The sequence below is a fragment of the Pogona vitticeps genome, chromosome 1, assembly GCF_051106095.1.
Source record: "Pogona vitticeps strain Pit_001003342236 chromosome 1, PviZW2.1, whole genome shotgun sequence".
Lineage (NCBI taxonomy): Eukaryota > Metazoa > Chordata > Lepidosauria > Squamata > Agamidae > Pogona > Pogona vitticeps.
Window position 1 is genome coordinate 159,848,390 of NC_135783.1, and position 18,699 is coordinate 159,867,088.

Consider the following 18,699-nt stretch of genomic DNA (forward strand, 5'->3'; position numbering starts at 1 on the left):
CTTCCTATGATTGGTTGTCTGTTGAAAACTTTTCTTATAGCAGTCAGTGTGTAAATGGTGATGAGAGGTGAAAAACAGCCGTGTTTATCACTAATTATTCAAGCTGAAATTTTATCTGTTTCCCAGGAGCATTTGGTACATTAAAAAAGGAAGGACCTTTTTTGCTTTTGGGGAGAAGAGTCCATTCTACTAGTTCTGATGCACATATATAAATATTGGTGGCTTCAAAGAAAGGTGTACATGGCTCCTTATACTTAAGGTTTTATCTTTGACTGTGTCAGCGTAGTGTTATCTAAAGCATATTCATCTTAAACTAAGTCCTGTTTCATTCCATACAACTTGCTTCCAAGTAAGTACAAAAAAGGGTTCCAACCCTAGAACACCAGCGTTCATCTACCCTTCATCTAGTCAGTGTGGGTCCTACTCTTGTGAAGCTTACCCTGGCTGGCTTACCTAGATTAATAACAGCCTTTATCCTAGCAAAAGAAAATATATTCTGATTTTCTTCAGTACTCTATCTCCCTTACTCAGTCCACATTGTATGTTTATACTGTCCCATTTTTAATAAAATATATGCATTCTTAAAAATGCATTTATTGTTATGTACCGCCAAGCTATTTCCAACTTCTGGCATCCTTAATAGTGTTTTTGAGGTAGAGGAGATGTTCACTGATGGTACCATTGCCACCCTTCAGTTGGTTTCCATGGTCATGCAGGAGTTTGAACCTAGATTCCCTGACATTTCACTGTACCAGCGGGTAACCCATGTGTTCTTGAACTACAACTCTCAGAAACCCCCGGACAGCACAGGCTTCTGGGAATTGCAGTCCAAGAACATCCGGGTTATCCAAGGTTTGGAACGTGTGCACTATACACCATGCTGATTCAGGGCAGGCAACAGCTACATGTGTCTAACATTTCATGTTAAACTAAAATGCTCTGTTCTGCATCATTTATAGTATTGCAGTGCTCCTCTGTCTACACCATTTCAGAGCCTTACACAGGAAAAAATGTGGGAAACACTTCGGGTGTGGGGTGGGCTGATTTTATCCCATTGATCACATAACACAACAGGATATGCACAGCAGCCCAGAGTCCCAATCCATAGTTATAAAAGAGGTAGCTTTGTCAGTCTGTGCAAGCATATCAGGCAAAATCCAAAGAAAACAAAACAAAAAGACAAAAACATGGCACTTTAAAGACTATTATATTTTAATGTGAGCTTTTATGGATCATATTCTCTTTTTTAGACATATGGTGGGGAAATTAAATGCAGAATGAAATACAGAATCACAAGTAAAACATTCAAAACATTTATTGGCTTTAAGAATCCTGGGTGTGTTGTTACAATCCCACACACAACAATGCTACACAAAACATCAAGGGCACCTTCATTTGTTCCTCAGCTAATGTGATCTATGCCATCTTTTGCCAACAATGCCCCTCTGCACTATTTATTTATTTATTTATTTATTTATTTATTTATTTATTTATTTATTTATTTATTTATTTATTTATTTATTTGACTTCTACCCCGCCCCTCTAGACAGAGTCTACTCGGGGCGGCTTACAAACAGTTATAAAACATCACCGAAGTCTACTCTGGGTTGCTAACAACAATATTAAAATAAAACAAAACAACAATATTAATACACAAGCAGATGGTGAAATAAGTTAGGTATCGACAGGAGGGAAGGCCTGTCTTAAGTTGGCTCTTAAAAACACCCATCGACAGAGCCAAACAAATTTCTGGGGGAAGATTGTTCCAGGACCACTCTGCATTAAGACAAACAGGACATGTAAAAGGAACAATGGACACAAATCAGACTTCAAAAACACAGAAACCTGTCTCCAACCTCTTTAATCTACCTGGACACTCCACAGAAGATAAGAAAGTTGCTATTTTGGAAAAGAAGTACTACAGATCAAATATACACAAGAAAACAGTTTAGATAAAATTTATATTCATGATGGACACCCATAAAAATGGATTGAACATAAGCCTAGGTTTCTTAAGTCATTAGCAAATGTAATTATTATACTGTTATCTACTGTTATTTGACTTCACAACTACCTGATTCATCTTTCCTTACAAGGCTCAAACGTGAAAACTGTTAATATCTCCTATACCAACATACATGGTTCTTCTGCTATCTTCTTTTATTTTTATTTCTACATTTTCTTTCCCCTCCCCCCCCTGGGTTTTTGACTGATACCACCAACTCTCCCTTCCCCCTGTTTCACTGCAGCTTGGTTATCTGCTTTCTGTCTCCTGTGGTAATGTTTACAATGGAACTTAACATCAAACATAGGCTGTAAATCACTCGTGATTACATGAGATCTAACCACACACCCAGGATTCTTAAAACCAATCAATGTTTGACTTGTGATTTCTGTATTTTATTCTGCGTTTCATCCCCCCCCCCAATATGGTTGAAGACATGGACATGATCCACAAAAACTCACATTAAGATATAATAGTCTTTAAGGTGCCACATTTTTGTCTTGTTTTGTTTTATTTTGCTTAGTTTCTTTAGATTTTGCCTCATATCCCTAATCTATAGTTTTTCTGCCCCACCAGAGACCCTTGTACTTTTTAAGAAGTCGAATCCTTTCACTTCAGTTGAAAGCATGTGGTCATTTTGAACTGATGCAGAAAAGAAAGATGAATTGAGCACATACATGCATATACAAAGCAGTGCTTTGGCAAAGCACCTTCCCCCTCATCTGTTGACTCATGAGGGAGGAGAGCTTGTACGCATACATAGACATAGCACCAGCACTTGCCTCTCTCCCAAGACACTTCTCCATTTTCTTCCATTTATTTATTTATTTTACAGTTTAACAAGCTCTCTGTTCTGCAAGACAAGATGGGGAAATAGTGTTGTTGAGGCGGGAAAAGCCATTTTTAACCATGCCACCTACAGGCACTTCCATAGAACTGCAGTTAGAAGGCTTTTACTCCTCTGCCAGTGTGGTCAACTTAAATCAGTGGTTCCTTTTTTCTCCCCCTCATTGCTCCCTTTACTTACTGGCCACTGGCCATGGTTCTTGAGTACAGTAGGGCTGCTGTAACAATAACAATAACAATAACAATAACAACAACAACAACAACAACAACAACAACAACAACAACAACAACAACAACAATAATAATAATAATAATAATAATAATAATAATAATAATAATAATAATAATAATAATAATAATAATAATAATACACCTTCCCAGGGTGTATTACCAGAACTGGCCACTAGACAGAACCAGAGACTATGCTATATACAGAAAGCTTAAGGGAAACACCTCCCTAGCCTGACTTCTCTGAGAGAAGCAGCTTCTCAAAAAATGGAGAATGGGGCAGGGGTGGGCAGGGAAGGCTCCCTTGTGAACAGGAGGGCAAAAAGCCCAGTCCATGGACAGGGGGTTCCTCTCGCCACCATGCACAGACACCAGAGGAACTACAACTAAGTGCTGTAGGTTGTACTTTGGTTGGGGAGGGGGAAGGATGAGAGGATTCCATGGTGCCCTGGTGTGAGTTTCCCAGTGGTCCATGGCACAACAGCGCACAGTTTGGGAAACATTTTGCCATTGTTCTGAATAACTGCTTGCTTCAGCATCTTAAAAGCTTCTCTCCCTGTTGCTTAAGGAGATCATACATTGTGCTTACATTGTAAACATTATATTGTATAGAACTGGCTGAACACACCTTGCAGAGTACAACACATATAAAGAGTGATAAAACCTTCCACTTACTAAGTTGTTTTTTTTTTCATGTCAAAGAAGCTGGTTTAATAACAGAGCAGCTGCTTTCTGGAAGTATTTTAATAGTTCCTCTTAAATAGAGCTGTCAGTGTTGCAAACCGCATTCAGCGGCCACTTTCATTTTTCCATGCCATCACATGCCTCTGAAATATATTTCATCCTAGAAAGTGCTGAGGAGATTTAAGAAAATAAATTACTCCCGATTTGTGGGCACAGTGTCAACCCAAAGTAGGTATATTTCCATTACTGCATGCTAGAGCAAACGGGAAGAGTCTACAGCTTCCCAGAATGCCCTGCAAGTGAAACTGCAGACCATTCAAGATGAACCTTTTGTAGAAGTACATGGCTGATCCTTCAAGCGAAGTTATTCAACAAATAAAAGGCAACAGGGTTTAAATACATTAATTCTCAATCTGTAATACATCATTTTGATTGTTTGCCTTATGAAATACCATCCTGCTTTTTTTGTCTTGAGAACAGCATTTACCCTTTTAAGTTGGAGGGAAAAATCCTCAGGTAAGAAAACTGACAAATCATATCTAGATTTATGATCTTCTAGATAGTTTTCTCAGCTTTAAGCCAATTCTAAATTTGCCAAAAGCAAGAATGGGCCTGCTTTGTGGTATACATAATCAAGATTTCATGGTACTCCACAATTTGCACTCATGTTCATTTTGTTGACTATAGCTTGGAAATCTTTGATGAAGATTTACAGCCCAGAGTTTTTGTTAAGGTAATTCCACCATTTACCTACTATTAGACCAAGTAATTTTTGTGCTGATAATTCATCCTATTCTGCTGTGGTGTGTTTTATACTTTATTTTACTTTGTTCTCTCTCATAAGTGTCTTTGAAGAGACTGCCAAATAAACAACTTAAATCAATATAGAAATAATATACAAATATAAACTTATATATATTTTATTTAAAGTGGTTGCTATATGAAAGTTAGGTGCAATTCTTGTAACAAGCATGCAGCAAACATGTAAAATATGAATTATATACACTTACCGCCAAATCAGAAAATCGTTGAGCTGGGAATAATAGCAAATACTTTGGTTTCTTATTTTTATTGGACTTTAAGCAGAATGTAGGTTGGTTTGAAAGTAGAGGAAGTACATTCCAGGTTCCTATGCAACATTTTTCTTTGCAGCATCGGACTTTACTTTCACTTCCAGGTGCATCCGTAGTTGATCATCCTTTCAGCTTTGGCCCAACTACTTCATTAGCTCTCGAGCTACTTGTACTTGTCCTCTGCTCTTCCCCAGTAGCATGTTGGACGCCTTCCGACCTGAGGGGCTCATCTTCCAGCATCATATCTTTTAGCCTTTTGTTTCTGTTTTTTGGCAGAGATACTGGAGTGGCTTGCCAGTTCCTGCTCCAGGTGGATCACGTTTAGTCAAAACTCTCCACTATGACTTGTCCATATTGGGTGTCCCCAAGATGGCATAGCCCATAGCTTCTCTGAATTACTCAAACCCCTTCACCATGACAAGGCAGCAATCCATGAAGGGGTAATGGCAAACTATACTTTGCCAATTTGTTCAAACTGATAAGCAGCAGGGATCAAACCATGATCTGTGAACTTGGTTTGCAGGCAAGTACAAATATTTGTTTGTACTTGTCTTATTAACTGCCTTGACAAATTATATTTTGCCTCAAACAAGTATTAGAAGTTATGCATAAGGAGAATAGGAGACAGCATATGAGTACATGGCTTGTTTCTAGCACCAAACCTTGGTTTCATCTTAAATCTAAATAGGTCTAAGGAAGTTGCATTGACAAGTTCTGTTGAATAGTGAAGTAGACTTTCAGAAAAAAAATGTAAATTGCCCAGCAATGTTCATCAAATAGACAAAAAAATCTGCTGCCACTGAATGCCAAAGCAGCTCAATGTTCTTACTGACAATATAAAAACAGGGGCAGAAAGTAGCTAGAATCAGCAACATGCAGATGTGAATCTCCTGACTGTCTAGCTGTTCTCATCTTAGGTGCCAGCATCACTTTGCATAGTGAATGTTCATAGCTTTAGCTGCATCAGTGCTCAACATTATAGTCCCTTGATAAAAAAAAAGTAAAGGTTCCCCTTGACATTCTTAGTCCAGTCGTGTCCGACTCTAGGGGGCGGTGCTCATCCCATTTTCAAGCTGTAGAGCTATTACTAAAGTTGTCCTTCATTCATCTTGAAATCTCCTGTGGATCAAAGGCAGCCATTTAGCATTGAGAAATCATAATAAATCTCTCATAGAGTAAAAGGACGTGCACTAGAGACAATAACACCCAAAGGGGAGATATATTGTACCACAGAACACAGCTGCATGTACAGTATATAACAGAAGTGAGTACACCCCCTCACATTTCATAAATATTTTAGTATATCTTTTCATGTGACATTGAAGAAATTACACTTGGCTACAATGTAAAGCAGTGAGTATACAGCTTGAATAACAGTGTAAATGTGCTGTCCCCTCAAAATAATGCAACACACAGCCATTAATGTCTAAACCGCTGGCAACAGAAGTGTGTATACTCCTTTATGCAGTGAATTCACAAAAGCCTAGCAAAATACTAATACTCCTTGGCAAAAAACAAACTCTTGGGAGTAGAAGCAGGAAATCAGAGTATGGGACACAAGGATTGAGGAGAGAGAGAGAGAGAGATTCTAGTAATCAGCTAAGAAGAAAATGAACTAAGCAAGAAGAGTGCAAAAGAAAAGCCCAGTGAAGGTTTCTTACAGTGATGCTATGATAGCCAAACCCCTGTTGGATGGGATTTGCTTGCAAAAAGGGTATGATACCTTCAGCAATTGCACAAAATTATAAAACTTTCCTTTTGCAATTTTGGGGTGCTCATGATTTCATTACATTGTACGTATATGAGCTCTGCATGTCCTGAAATCTCAGAAGGAAGCCCTTCATCAACAGCATTGATGATGATCACCCATTGCCGATTATATCATTCCTGTTGTGCAACTGAAGGCAAACAACAGGATTTCAGCCTGTATTTTACAGTATCTAGAATTTTAGTGGAATCTAACCATATATATTTTACATCCTTGATTGTGCACATTTACTAAATCCTTTCTCAGCATTACATGTTAACTTGCCCATTGAGAGTAACCTATCCTAGTTGAATATTTCTAGTCCCAATGATTTCAGCACAAGAGATATAAACACATTCTGCACGTATGTATATTAATGTGGAAAGTCTTCCTGATAAGTAACATCGGTGATTCCAAATTATATACTCCTGTTCACATCAACATGTTACAGACAACAAGTGATTGACAGATGTGTATAAAATATTATAGTGGCTACCAGCCCAATTATATTAATTAGGATATGAGGAAACTGTTACCACTTCCAAGACATTTATCTCTGTGGCAATAGAACACTTCACCCTTATTTTCTGTTCTATTTCCATTTTGTTTGACCATCTAGAAATCCCAAGATGTAGAAGTAGAGAAGATGTGTTAAATGAAACCTTTATGAATCTGACTACACTTACACAAGAGGAGTCAAAGGTTCAAGGAAATCCTCCACCATCCAGTACAAATGCTCAGTTCTTCACCCGTATGACATACAACAGCTCTACCAGGTAAAGTGCTCAAAGCATGCAGCTGGGGATAAACATCTAGAGAAGAATTCAGCATTTCAACTGTTACTGTCATTTGGCACAATGTAGACAATGTGGTCCTTTTAACTGTCTGTTAAATAGGCACTGGTTTCAAAACATATGCTGTAATGCAGCTACAATTCTTTGAAGACCAGGCTTCTTTAGTATTAGAGATATTGTAGCTGATACTTCTAATATTAAACACATGACTTCTCATTCTGTATTTCAGAACTAAATCTTGCTTTCATATCCTGGTTGGGAAACATTAAACCACCATTTCCTAATTTAGACACTGTATAAAACGTTATTCAACTTGCTTACTTTAGAGTAAGCTCTATTGACTAAGTGGGACTTAGTTTCAGCAGAAATGTATAAGATAGTGCTCCAAGCTAGACAGACATTATAAAGATTATAAGGGAATACATGGGAACATAATTGGTCCTTGATTCAGTCACCCATGATTTTTTGGACTAAGAATGTTACATCTGAATTCAACTAGTGTGATACTCCTGCCTTAAACACTCTGGTATCAAAACTCTTGATTTCAGCAAAATATACTCCCAAGTAAGTATGTTAAAAGCTTTTGTATAATTTTTAAAAACAAAACTTACATTTCAGCATCAATGTAAGACTCAAATCTAAATGCACATTTTTAAAACAAGTTCTCTAATGCAGGAAGAATTAATTCCAATAATGTTTTCTTTTCTTTTATCTTCATTCAGTCTTGAGAGGAGGAACAGAACAATATTTTACAAAACCAGCTTACAATGCTATCCAAACTCCAGTATAATTTTTTAGAATATTTCAGTCATATTTCTCTAGGCAAAAGCACATCTTGTTCTTCATTGTTAATTGTTAACTTCTCTGCTCTCAGCAGTCCTAAAGTTCTTCAAATACATTTATGTCTTGCTTCATTTACTTGAATATTGCAACAGGGCAGCAAAGGTGTCTCATCACAAATCATTAATCCTCCCAACTGAATCTATTTGCAAGCACTGAAGCCGCATAACATACTTTCCCCTTGAAGGCTGAGATTACCACTTGATGAGCTGGAAGACTCAAAGAGAGCGTCCAAGCCTCACAGAAAGCTCCTTCATGCTACTGAAATCCAAATGAACACTTCCAACTCTAAAAACAAGGCAGATCTTATATGCGTAGATTTTTTTTGTTCTCTTGAACTACCAAAAAGCAAGCAAACAAACAAAACCCAAACAACTTCATAATGTCTCCCTCCAATAGTTACTAATTATTGGAACTTTACAAGTCGCACAACCTCCTCCAGACCTTGCATGAATTCAGAAGAAACTCACTGTAATGCTGTCAGATTGCCATAGAGAATAATTGACTCCTGCTGGAAGCCATGAAGCTGAGAAACAACATATTCACTGTTACAAAATACTGCCAGTCAACATAATGTGCTAATTCAAGGAAATATTTGTATATGTTTGTGCACTGCCAAGTTCCTGCTTCTTCTATGCTAATAACCTTCCTTTCCTATCCAACAGACTTCTGAAGAGAAAAGATGCTTTAATTTTTTTCATTAGGAAAGCCAGCATTTCAGTAGTATTCTCAAGATGTATCAACCATTAACTGGGGTTGAACTCCTAAACATATATTTAATCAAGTGTTTTATAATCACTATGAATCCTTGTGTCTCCCTAGGTCCCTAATCTCCTTATATAAATCTTTATATATATACATTTGTACACCTGTAAAGTAAGGATAGAGACTTAGCTATATTACTGGTGTGTTTTGAAATGCAAATTAATTATGGCGAAGAACACTGAAATCATTAGGCAGGATAATCCCCTTTAAAAACAGTACTCAGTATCCTATTGCTCATTTTGACTAGAGTACACACACTGGCTGAAATCATATTTGCACAAGTCCTGTGGTGTAATGCTGATGATGTCATCAGCCAGCACAATTTTTTGCAAATGAAACATTTTCCCCTCCTGTCATATCTATGGATACCAAGTAATCTCTTTCATCATCAAGCATGTGGGAGGGCCAAGAGATGGGGGGGAGGCTTTAGTAACTAAAAAGCACTACCACTTGGATGATTGTACCACTACCAGCAGATCTTGGTAATTAAATATTTCCTCCTCTAGTCCCTCGGCCCTCACCCATTCCTGACAATGAAAGGGATTACTTGGGATTCACAGGGCTTGGAATGAGAATGAGAAATGATTAATTTTCAAAACGTTTCCCTGGCTGATGACACCATTAACCTTTTACCACAGAACTAACACGAACAGGATTTCAACCCATTGCTTCTACAATTCCAAAAACACATCTTCCCCATCTATATCAGGATCAGAGGTACTCACACAAAACAATAAACTAGCCAGCAGAAATTGTTCAGTGGGTGAAGTATTGTTGTGCATCTCCACCTGCACAGCTGGATTGATATCTTCAGTAACGGCAGATTGATGCTGATTTAAAACTTCCATTTGCAATTTTGGAGTGCACGCTGCTTGTACACAATGCAGTAAAGTCACATGTAGCCCAATATTGCAAAAATGAGCTTTTAATCAGCATATTCCATCAAACAGAATTTCAGCCATAATTTGGGCAAAAACAAACAATCTATGCTCCTTGTTTTACGGATGAGTGCCACTAAGGCTGATAAGCAATGAGCCCAAGCCACCTGTGGCATTATACTGTATAATATGTGTATAATTTACCTGATTATTGTGAAAGGAATTAAGTTAGAAACCTTTGTCAATCTACTGCACATGAATCAGAAATCTATCAATACATCATGACCAACTTTCTGCACAGTCCTATTTCATTCTAATACTGTATATCAATTCAATTCTTTAAAAACTCTCTGGTTTATGAATGTGGGATATTGTGCTTCTGTACCAATTATTCAAAACACCAGGAAATGGCCTAATATTGCTGCACTGTATTGTACCAACATTGCCATCGGAAAAAAGATTCTAAGGTTTACATAGGAAAGACTTAGCCCGAACATTGGTAACAATAATGGCAGTAGTCAAGATGGCCTGCAGGATGCCCTCTTGTGCTCACTAACATTCACAAAGTGACAACAAACAAGAAAATACCAGAAGCTGACTAATTTTTTCATCACTTAACCATTCTCACACAAACACAAAATCTACTGTTAGGAATATGGTAGTTTGTTATTATCTGAATATTTATAGCCCATGTGTGACCATCTCTATCCATTAAATCACATTTAAACTGACATTTTAATCACATTTAAACTGACAAAACAGATAGCAGCAGACACAGGTAACATCAAAGGAATGTATGACGGTATCAAGCAGGCTTTAGGTCCAATACAGAACTGCTCCCTTGAAGTCTGCTACAGGTGTGATCATCCAGGACCAAGCACAGCAGATGGAACACTGGGTGCAGCACTACTCTGAACTATATTCCAGAGAGAATATAGTAATTGAAGAGGCATTAAATAACATGGAGTGCCTGCCTGTCTTGGAAGAGTTGGACAGCAAACCAACCTTAGCAGAAATAAAAGTGGCCTTGGATTCCCTCGCCTCCAGCAAGGCACCTGGGAAGGATAACATCCCTGTTGAAGTGCTGAAGTGCTGTAAAGAGACCATCACCACCGAACTGTATGAAGCATTTCGTCTTTGCTGGAGGGAAGGTGGAGTACCACAGGACATGAAGGATGCAAACATCATCACGTTGTACAAGAACAAAGGAAACAGAAGCGACTGCAATAACTACCGTGGCATCTCTCTTCTCAGCGTTATAGGGAAGCTGCTTGCCTGTGTTCTGCTAAAGAGGCTCCAGGTGCTTGCAGACAGAGCCTATACAGAATCACAGTGTGGATTTCGAGCTAATATATCCACCACTGACATGGTATTCTCCCTCAGACAGCTGCAGGAGAAATGCAAGGAACAACAACAGCCACTCTTTGTGACCTTCATAGATCTCACAAAGGCCTTCGACTTGGTTAGCACGGATGGCCTTTTTAAAAATACTTTCCAAGATTGGATATCCAGCTCAGCTCCTTAACATTATCAGGTCCTTTCATGAGAAAATGAAGGGCATTGTAGCTTTTCATGGCTCAACATCAGATCCCTTTGACATCCGAAGCAGGGTGAAACAGGGCTGTGTCCTCATACCGACTCTGTTTGGGATCTTTTTTGCTGTCATGCTGAAACACGCCTTTGTAACTGCAACAGAAGGTGTCTATCTCTGGACTAGATCAGATGGAAAGCTCTTTAATCTCTCTCGATTGAGAGCAAAGACCAAAGTCCAGCTGAAATGCATATGGGCCTTCCTCTTCCCTGATGATGCAGCCATCATTGCCCATTCTGCTGAAGACCTCCAACAACCCATGAATTGTTTTAGCAAGGCCTGTCAAGACTTTGGACTAACAATCAGCCTGAAGAAAACACAAGTCATGGGCCAGGGCATGGACTCACCTCCCTCTATTACCATCTCCACATAAGAATTGGAGGTTGTTCATGACTTTGTGTACCTTGGTATAAAAACCAGAACAGAGGGACGAAAAGGGGAAAAGAAAAAGAAAAAAGGGTCATCTGCTAGATTTAGTGTGGAAAGCCTCCCTGAAAAGCCACATCTTTAGTTGCCTCCTAAATATCAAATATAACTGTCTACCTTGGCTCAATGATCTCTGACACTCTCTCCCTAAATGTCAAGCTGGATAAACGCATTGGCAAAGCAGCTACCATGTCCTCAAGACTCACAAAGAGAGTATGGCTCAGTAAGAAGCTGACGGCATACACCAAGATCCAGTTCTATAGAGCCTATGTCCTGAGCACACTCCTGTACTGCAGTGAGTCCTGGACCCTTTGTGCATGGCAGGAGAGGAAGCGGAACACCTTCCATATGCATTGCCTCTGACGGATTTTTGGTATCACCTGGCAGGATAAAGGTCCAAACAGAGTAATCCTAGAACAAGCTGGAATTTTTAGCAAGTATACATTACTGAAACAGCATCTATATTGGTTTGGGCATGTCGTGAGAATGGCTGATACTCGGATTCCCAAAGATCTCCTGTATGGAGAATTAATGCAGGGAAATCACCCCAGAGGTTGACCACAGCTGCGATACAAAGATATCTACAAGCAGGATCTGAAGGCCTTGGAAATGGACCTCAACAGATGGGAAACCCTGACATCTGAGCATTCAGCCTGGAGGCAGGCAGTGCATCACCACCTCTCCCAATTTGAAGAGACCCTTGTCCAGCAGGCCGAGGCAAAGAGGCATTCACGAAAGCAGCAAAATCAGGGAGCTACATGGGGTACAAATTGTATTTGTCTTCAGTGTGGAAGGGATTGTCACTCTCGAATTGGCCTTCTCAGCCACAGTAGACACTGTTCCAAGTCCTCCATAAAGATCACGTTACCATAGTCTCTCGAGACTGACGGATGCCTAATCTAAACTTTCAGTAAGGTAAAGTTTTCCCTTGACATTTAGTCCAGTCGTGTCTGACTCTAGGGCACAGTGCTCATCCCCGTCTCCAAGCCATAGAGCCAGCGTTTGTCCATAGACAATTTCCGTGGTCACGTAGCCAGAGCGACTAGACATGGAATGCCCTTACCTTCCCACTGTGGTGGTACCTATTTATCTACTTGCATTTACATGCTTTCGAACTGCTAGGTTGGCAGGAGCTGAGACAAGCGATGGGAGCTCACTCCGTCACGTGGATTCAATCTTACGACTGCTGGTCTTCTGACCTTGCAAGCACAGAGGCTTCTGCGGTTTAACCCACAGCGCCACTACGTCCCCATTACTTTCAGTAGGCTTGCCTTAAGCCCAAAACATGGGAGTCCAAGCAGTTTTAAGCTTGAAACATAAAAATTATTGAAAAAACAACTGGTGAAATTACACAGGTTTCACTTTAAGGTTACACTGATTTATATGCTAGCTTTCACACATCCAACCTCCCTCTCCCTGATACAAAGTAATTATTTCTAGTTATAACCCACTCTTAAATATGATTTCCCTTCTCAGGATACTATTTAACTCCTTCTCTTTACTCCCACTCCTTGTGATCTCCCTTTTTATATATTGCAGGCACATCTTGATTGGCTCTCCTCCTGCATTCTTTCAACCAGTCAGCTTATTTCTGTTGTAAACTTGGTGAGGGTTCCATCACACCGCCTTGTATCACAGCATTTCAAGGTGGGTTTCCAAGCTGTATACAACAATTTTAGAACATAAGAAATTCATAACAATTTAAAATCAAATAGCGTAGAAGTAAAACATTCAAACATTAAAAGCACTCCACTAAAACCTATGCAGGCTGCAATCCTCAACCCCCCAAAGCTCCAATAAATAAGTGCGTTTAGACTTGGTGCTGAAATAATGTTAGCATCAGCCCCAAACAAGCTTCCAAATGGGGGCATTAACAGTTACGGTGCTACAGCAGAAAAAGCCCTCCCCCATGTCTCCACATAATGAACTATTCTCAATGGTGTGACACAGAAGAGCAGGATTATATATGGAGAAGCACTCCTTCAAATATCCCAAGTTCTAGGTTTAGGGCTTTATAAAATTGGTATATAAGTCATCATCAATACCTTGAACTCAGGCCTCAGAACAAAGATTTCCAGACCTTCTTGTTTCTTTCCCATATTCCTGCCATATATAGACATCAGAGAGAGTGTGATTTGCAACCTGCTTTCCTTCATGCATTTTTATGAAGATTATTATTGGGCCCCATTAGAGTCATCTTCAAGGATAGCCCCATGTAGGGGAGGCGGAGCTTGTCACTGCACTGTTTGGCTGCACTCGGGTGAAGCTCCTGAGGAATGCCAAAAACCGACCAGCTTGGCACCCTTAAGGGACAACAAGGGTGGAGGAAGAGCTAGGAGAAGTTCTTCTGGACCGAACGTGGGCATCGGAGGAAGAATTGAGGGGCGGCGGCCTGTCTTTTTTTCCCTCTGAAGAGATCCACGAGGCACAAGCTGGAACGGAAAGCGCCATCTTGGTGACAAAAAGCAGTGAGTACTCCAGAATGTCCGAGGAAAGAGGAGAGCTGATGATTGCAGTTAAAAATGGACAATAGTAAATAAAACTTGAAGCCTTTTAAGCTAACAAACTGATAAAAGAGATAAGACCGAAAGAAAGCTTAGAAGCGGCAAATCTTTTGAAGCACAGTCCTATCTTAATGAACTAGCATAAAAGCGAAACTAACTCTGGTCGGACCGTGCCAAGGTCAGAAAAATAAGACTGTGCCTGGGAATTGCTGATGAACTAAATAAGTGTGGACTGATCCTGTTTGACTGTGGCAGAGTACTTGACAGAACTTTTAATAACAGATCGAGTACCGAAGCTTTGAGACGACATGTTATCTCTGTGGGGGGAAAATTCCCCCCCCGCCTCATACTTTGTTAAGTGGATTTACAATGTACAATCTACTCTGCTAGATAGACTGTGTATGGGGAGCAGACGACACCAACTGGAGAAAAGCAGAATATCATTGCCAGGTTTATTTCTATGGAGAGAAAATCCCCCCCTTGCTTTGTCTGCTGAAAGGAGAAGCCGTTGTTAAGTGGATGCACAATGTATTGAACTGGATAGACTTTGCGTGAGGAGAGGAAGATACCTACTGGAGGAAAGCAGAATATTATTGGCAGATTTTATATATCTAATTGACTTTGGAGTTTTTTTTTCCTTTTCTTCAGAGATTTTGCAACAAGAACGAAACTGAACTGTGGAAATATTGAGGTGGGAAATTTCTTCCTTTCTTTGTTTCTTCTTCTTATTCTTTTCTACTAATCTGGTTCTGGAAAGAACAGTAGAAGTTGGAAATACCGGAAGATTGCCTTTTATCTGGGTGAGGCTGCATACGGTTTGAATTCCCTGCTGTGTTAGCGCATCCAACTGTTTGGTTAAAAACCCCTGGGACACTAGAACTCTGCACGATATTAACTCTTGGGCTTTTGGGATTCTACGGAGCCTGGATCTTCACAGAAGGACTTGGTGGACAATTCAAGAGATGTGGTATATGGAAGTTGAAATTTAAAGTGTCAATTTTTTAAAAAAAAAAACTGTGATATATATTGCAATATTGGGCAAAGTTTTGGGAAGGTTAAGGGGAGGTGGTTGATAGTAGGTTTTGAATTTGGGTTGATTTCATAATGGCTGCAAAGAGACCGAACCCCAACCCTAAACCCCAAACACCAGGAACCTCTCCAGCCCAAACATCAGCACTAGGGAAATTAACCTCTCAGGAATCAGAAAAATCTGATAAAGAATGGCAGACCACTATGCAGAACCTGCTGTCCACAGGATTTGATCAAATTAATCGACGATTGACCGAAATGACAAACCAGATGACGTATATACAGGCAGAATTGACTGAGACAAAGGAGCAGGTAACACAAATCAAAACTAAAACACAAGATATAGAAGGGAAAATGAAAAATACAGACGCCAGACTAGATAAAGCTGAAGAAAGTGTACAGCAGATACAGAGAGACCAAAGGCAATGTCAGGACAGGCTAATAATGCTGGAAATGGAACGTGCTCTTAAGATGCTAAGAATCCAAAATGTACCAGAAAAGGGATCTGAGGACTTGGAGACAGTAATGAGTGAAGCCCTCGCACCAGCAATAGAGATGGATGTAGCGGAATTCCGCCAAGGTCTGGAAGCAGCCTTCAGAGTGAGTACAGCATATGTTAGAAAAAATAATTTACCTAAAGAAGTACATTTGAGATTCACGAAGAAGGCAATTAGGGATAAGGTTTTAAGGGCTTCACAAGAAAAACAATTGATAATAGAAGACAAGAAAATTAATGTCTTAAAACAAATCCCATGGCAAGTGAGACAGAGAAGAAAGGAATATGCATCTTTGGCACAGCTACTCCAACAAAATGGAATCTCATATAGATGGCTAACACCAGAAGGGCTATTTTTTCGGATTGATACACAGAGATACAACATAACATCCCCGATGAAAGCACAAAACTTCATAGAAAAAAATGAGAAGAAGCTAAAAAAAACTGACAACAAGGAATCAGAAGAAAGATCTCGAGAGGAACAAAGCCAATTATCACAAGCAGAATCAGAAACAGAGACAGGAGAACAAGAAGCAATAGAGCCAAGATGTACTAGGAGCATGATGAAGAAAAAACAAAAGGATAGTAATTTAAATCAAGATGACTAGAAAACAACTGAAGATTTTATCAGTAAACGTAAACGGCCTAAACTCACCCCAAAAGCGAAAAAAGATCTTTCTACAACTGCAGAAACAGAAATCTGATGTTATATGCATCCAAGAAACGCACGTGAAAAGAAAGGATTTGAAATTATTAGAATGGCCAAGATTAGGAAAACTATTTGCGGCTTCAGACGTGAGCAAAAAGAAGAAAGGAGTAGCTATTTTTATTAAGAAGGAATGGGAGCCCTCCCTGATTTTTGCCTCAGAGGATGGAAGGATAGTAATGGTGGAAATCCAAAGAGAATCTAAGAAATTCCTAATAGTCAATATTTATGCACCAAATGGAAATCAAGAAAACTTTTATAAACAATTGCAGCGAGAATTGGCAAATAAAGAGTATGATCATTACTGCATAATTGGAGATTATAATGCTGTTTTCGACAGAGAACTAGACACAAAAACAGAAAAATCTAGTAGAAAGAAGAGAAGCACAATTCCAAGAAATTTCCTACAATTAGCAGAAGAATTAAATATTGTGGATGTATGGAGAACATGTAATCCAAAGACAAGGGATTACACTTTCTACTCTAACAGGCATAAATCGTGGTCAAGGATTGATACATGTTGGATATCAACAAACCTAATGAAAGAGTTGGAACAAATACATATCTTACCCAATACATTTGCAGACCATAACCCAATTTTGTTACAAATAGGAAGTAGAACAAGAGAATTCACTTGGAAGCTGAATATATTACATCTAAAAAATGAAAAATTTAAGAAACAAGTAAAAGAAGAAATGGACTTTTTCTTTAAACAGAATATGAGACCAGATATCTCAATGTTTATGATATGGGAGGCAAGTAAGGCTTTTTTTAGAGGAATAGCCATAAGATTTGCAGCTAAACAAAAAAGAGAAAGACAGAAAAAATATGAGACTCTGGAAAGTAGATTAGCCATAGAGGAGAGGCAGTTGAAACAAAACCCAACAAACAAAGAACTTATAGAGAAGATAAAACTTACACAACATCAGATAAATATATTGCTCACTGAAGAAACCGCAAAGAAGTTCAAATTTGCAAAGCAAAATTTTTTTGAGAATGCAAATAAACCGGGAAGATGGTTAGCATACAAATTAAGGAAAGAGAAGGAGAAGACAATAATCCGAACTTTGAAAGACGAAAAGGGAACAGAAAAATTCAAACAGGAAGAAATAAAGAAAATTGCTGAAGATTTTTATAGGAAGTTATATGAGAAAAAAGAAGTGGATGGAGAAGCCCAGGAAGAATATCTGTTGAAGCACAATAAAATGAAATTGACTAAAGAACAAATTCAGTCCTTAAATGAGCCTATAACGTATGCAGAAATTACAGAAGCCCTTAAAAAACAAAAAAATGGGAAAGCACCAGGCCCAGATGGACTACCAGCAGAATACTACAAAGAACTGGAAGAGGTGCTTCTCCAGCCATTTAAAAAGCTTCTAGAATGCATTGAAGAGGAAGGGAAAATACCAGCAACATGGACTGAAGCGACAATTTCTCTTATACATAAGGAAAACACGGAAGGTAAAGAAATACAAAATTATAGGCCGATTTCATTATTGAATGTGGACTACAAAATATATGCGACTATCCTGGCAACTAGATTGAAAAGAATTTTAACCCACTTGATACATCAAGATCAGTCTGGGTTTCTCCCTAAAAGACAGATGAAGAAAAATATAAGGATAGTTTTAAATGCCCTGGAATACTATGAAGCACACCCGGAGAAACAGATGGCTATGATATTCTTGGATGCGGAAAAAGCATTTGATAATCTTGACTGGAATTTTATGATGCACACATTGAAAACACTGCAGGTTGGAGAAAGATTTATGAAACTAATTAAAGCAATATATACGGAGCAAAAGGCAAAAGTAAAAATTAATGGTGAACTATCAAAAGAAATCCAAATAAAGAAAGGTACTAGACAGGGGTGCCCACTCTCCCCACTCCTGTTTATTTTGACTCTGGAAATACTAAATGAACAAATTAGAAACAAAAAAGAATTGAAAGGATTAAAAGTGAAAGGTCAAGTCTACAAACTCCAGGCCTTTGCGGATGATTTAGTTATCATATTGGAAGAACCATTGGATTCAATAGAGGACCTGATGACAACGTTAAGAATTTTTGGTGACATGGCAGGAATGAGA

The 18,699-nt window shown here is 38.9% G+C and overlaps 1 protein-coding gene and 1 long non-coding RNA gene across 6 annotated transcripts in view; one reads left to right on the forward strand and one right to left on the reverse strand.

Annotated features, from left to right (window-relative positions):
- The window catches only part of WDPCP (WD repeat containing planar cell polarity effector), a 280,521-nt gene that overhangs the window by 226,195 nt on the left and 35,627 nt on the right, over positions 1 to 18,699 (forward strand). For 4 of the 5 annotated variants that reach the window (XM_073003877.2, XM_073003880.2, XM_073003864.2 and 1 more), the window contains one exon: positions 7,203 to 7,359. The exons of the other annotated variant lie outside the window; for it this stretch is intronic. In XM_073003877.2, the coding sequence (XP_072859978.2) occupies positions 7,203 to 7,359 (157 nt within the window). The remainder of the gene's footprint in view (positions 1 to 7,202; positions 7,360 to 18,699) is intronic. 5 annotated transcript variants of the gene reach the window in all.
- Positions 3,762 to 7,208, reverse strand: LOC140708368 (uncharacterized). Its single transcript, XR_012088495.2, has 2 exons — positions 4,774 to 7,208; positions 3,762 to 3,933 (listed from the first exon to the last, which is right to left on the reverse strand). It is a non-coding gene; the product is annotated as an uncharacterized LOC140708368 (long non-coding RNA).